This window comes from Bactrocera tryoni, chromosome 5 (assembly GCF_016617805.1).
Source record: "Bactrocera tryoni isolate S06 chromosome 5, CSIRO_BtryS06_freeze2, whole genome shotgun sequence".
NCBI classification, from domain to species: domain Eukaryota; kingdom Metazoa; phylum Arthropoda; class Insecta; order Diptera; family Tephritidae; genus Bactrocera; species Bactrocera tryoni.
Genome location: NC_052503.1, coordinates 37232314 through 37234442, shown reverse-complemented (window position 1 = coordinate 37234442; position 2129 = coordinate 37232314). Strand labels below are relative to the sequence as shown.

At 35.0% G+C, this 2129-nt stretch overlaps 1 protein-coding gene across 1 annotated transcript; it reads left to right on the top strand.

The window, feature by feature from the left end:
* The first annotated feature begins 179 nt into the window (after positions 1-179).
* Positions 180-1157, top strand: LOC120777147. Its single transcript, XM_040108293.1, has 3 exons — positions 180-437; positions 520-886; positions 955-1157. The coding sequence occupies exons 1-3, from the start codon at positions 180-182 to the stop codon at positions 1155-1157; spliced, it is 828 nt and encodes a 275-aa protein (XP_039964227.1).
* Positions 1158-2129: the final 972 nt, after the last annotated feature.

Sequence of the window (2129 nt, the reverse complement as noted above, 5' to 3'; positions counted from 1 at the left end):
ACGAAACATCATCACAAAATTTTCGTTATTAAGGCTACGGCAAAGCACTTTTCCAATAGTTATACTCCGTACAGAGATCGGTTTAGACGTGGCGCGCGCACATTGTATTCTTTAAAGCTCTCTTAGTCAAGTTAAGTGAAAATTGTTGAGTGTAAAAAGCATAAACTTACAAAAGTAAGATGTCAGCGACAACAGAAGTGTGTACAAATGATCCTGCGGAAACCATTAAACGCGCAACGGAAACTACTAACAATGGTTCTGCAGCCAAAGACGCACCTAATGCTGGGGGTCTAGTCCCCGAATGGCTGAAAGCGGAACTATTTGTAGATCTGCTGCAGAAAAACGTACCAAATTTTAAGAGCATTAAAAATTTCACGCCAATATATATGGAATGTGTTCGTACGTATGAGGGCCATGAAGAGTACTACGATAGTTTGGTATGTGTCGAGGCTTTAGTTTTATGTAAAGGAAGTGTGTGGTTTTGTTTTTTATTCTATTGTTTTTTGTTTTGTATTTTAGCAACGAAGCCATGAGCGTTTTGCCGATGAATTGCGTCCGCTGCTGACAATCGATCCAAATGAGTTCAATGTTTTAAATCATGGTGACTTTTGGATCAACAATGTTATGTTCCAATATGATGACGCGGGTAAACTTAAGGAAACTTACTTCGTTGACTTTCAGATGACGCGTTATGGTCCACCGATAAATGATCTATATAGTTTCCTGCTATTGTCACCGAGCCTGGATATGAAACTAAAGCATTTCGATTACTTTATTAAATACTATCATGATAATTTGATTGAGTACTTGAAATTACTGAAATATTCCAAAAAATTACCCACCCTGAAAGAAATCCATCTAGCCATGCTCAAATATGGCAGTTTCGGTGAGTAAAAAGTGGAATATCAAATGAGCTTTATTATCTCTGTAATATTCTTTGGTTTTTCTTCACAGGTGTGAACACAGTTATTACTCTATTGCCCCTCGTGCTGCTCGAGGCAAATGAGACAGCTAGTATAGCCAATATAATCGGCGATTCAGAAGAGAGCAGAGCGCTTAAAAAGGCGATGTATACAAATTCACGTTATCGGGAACACGTTGAGGTCCTGTTTCCTTGGCTTTATCATCCATGCGTCTACATTTCCATAATTGCTTAGGTGGTAATTGGACCACAGACATACATACATATATTATATGAAAAATAGTTGATACCACGATGTGGATTTTTAATATCAACAATGAGCAGTACGCCAAAGTACTGTTAAGATACTGTTTGACTTCTGCAAAATATTATCTTCGTCAGTCGAAAAAGTTAAGTGTTTGCCCCATCAACGAAGTTGAGACATATCTAGGTGATGCTCCTTTTTAGTCTTTTTCGTTTAAGCTGTTTGTATTTATATATAGTTCTACCGAGTCACTTCAATTTAATAATATTAACTTCAACTAACTCAAGCATGGACTCTTCACCAATTATGTAAGGAAATAATGAACAAAATATTTAACAGAAGATTTTACAGCAATGTAAATTAGCAATTCCTGTCACTTTTACAGCAGCTGAAAGGTGATTTAGCAAATTAAAAATAATATTTTTTTCTTTTAGAAATAATACGCACTAAACTCGACTCCGACATTTCTCGCTAATAGAAATTAAAAACAAAACTGCATCAAGCCTGGACTTAAACAAATTCATTGATATTATAAATTTGTATAATTACTGTTTAGTCAGTTGATAGACCCAACCTTTATATAATTAGCCCTTGAATCTTTTCTATTTCATTTTATTTGCCAAACCTACACTAAGTATTAATTGTAATTTATTTTGTGACTTTTTATTACTTGCCCTGCTGTGCACAAAAAGAGCTTAAGTAGCTTAGTATTTTTATAATATTTGTATATAATGCATATTTTTATTGCATAAAACCTAATCTGTGTACACAGCAGTGGGCCTACATTTTTTTAATTTGCCCCAGGGCCTTGTGTTACCTAGCTACGCTACTGTTAATATTGCAGAGACAATGCCAGTATGTATTTACATGCACGTATTACAAATGTATTGAATATGTATAGAATTTGAATTCCGAACTCCTAAAATGCTGAAAGATCTGTCGCTCATCACATTATATGTATTT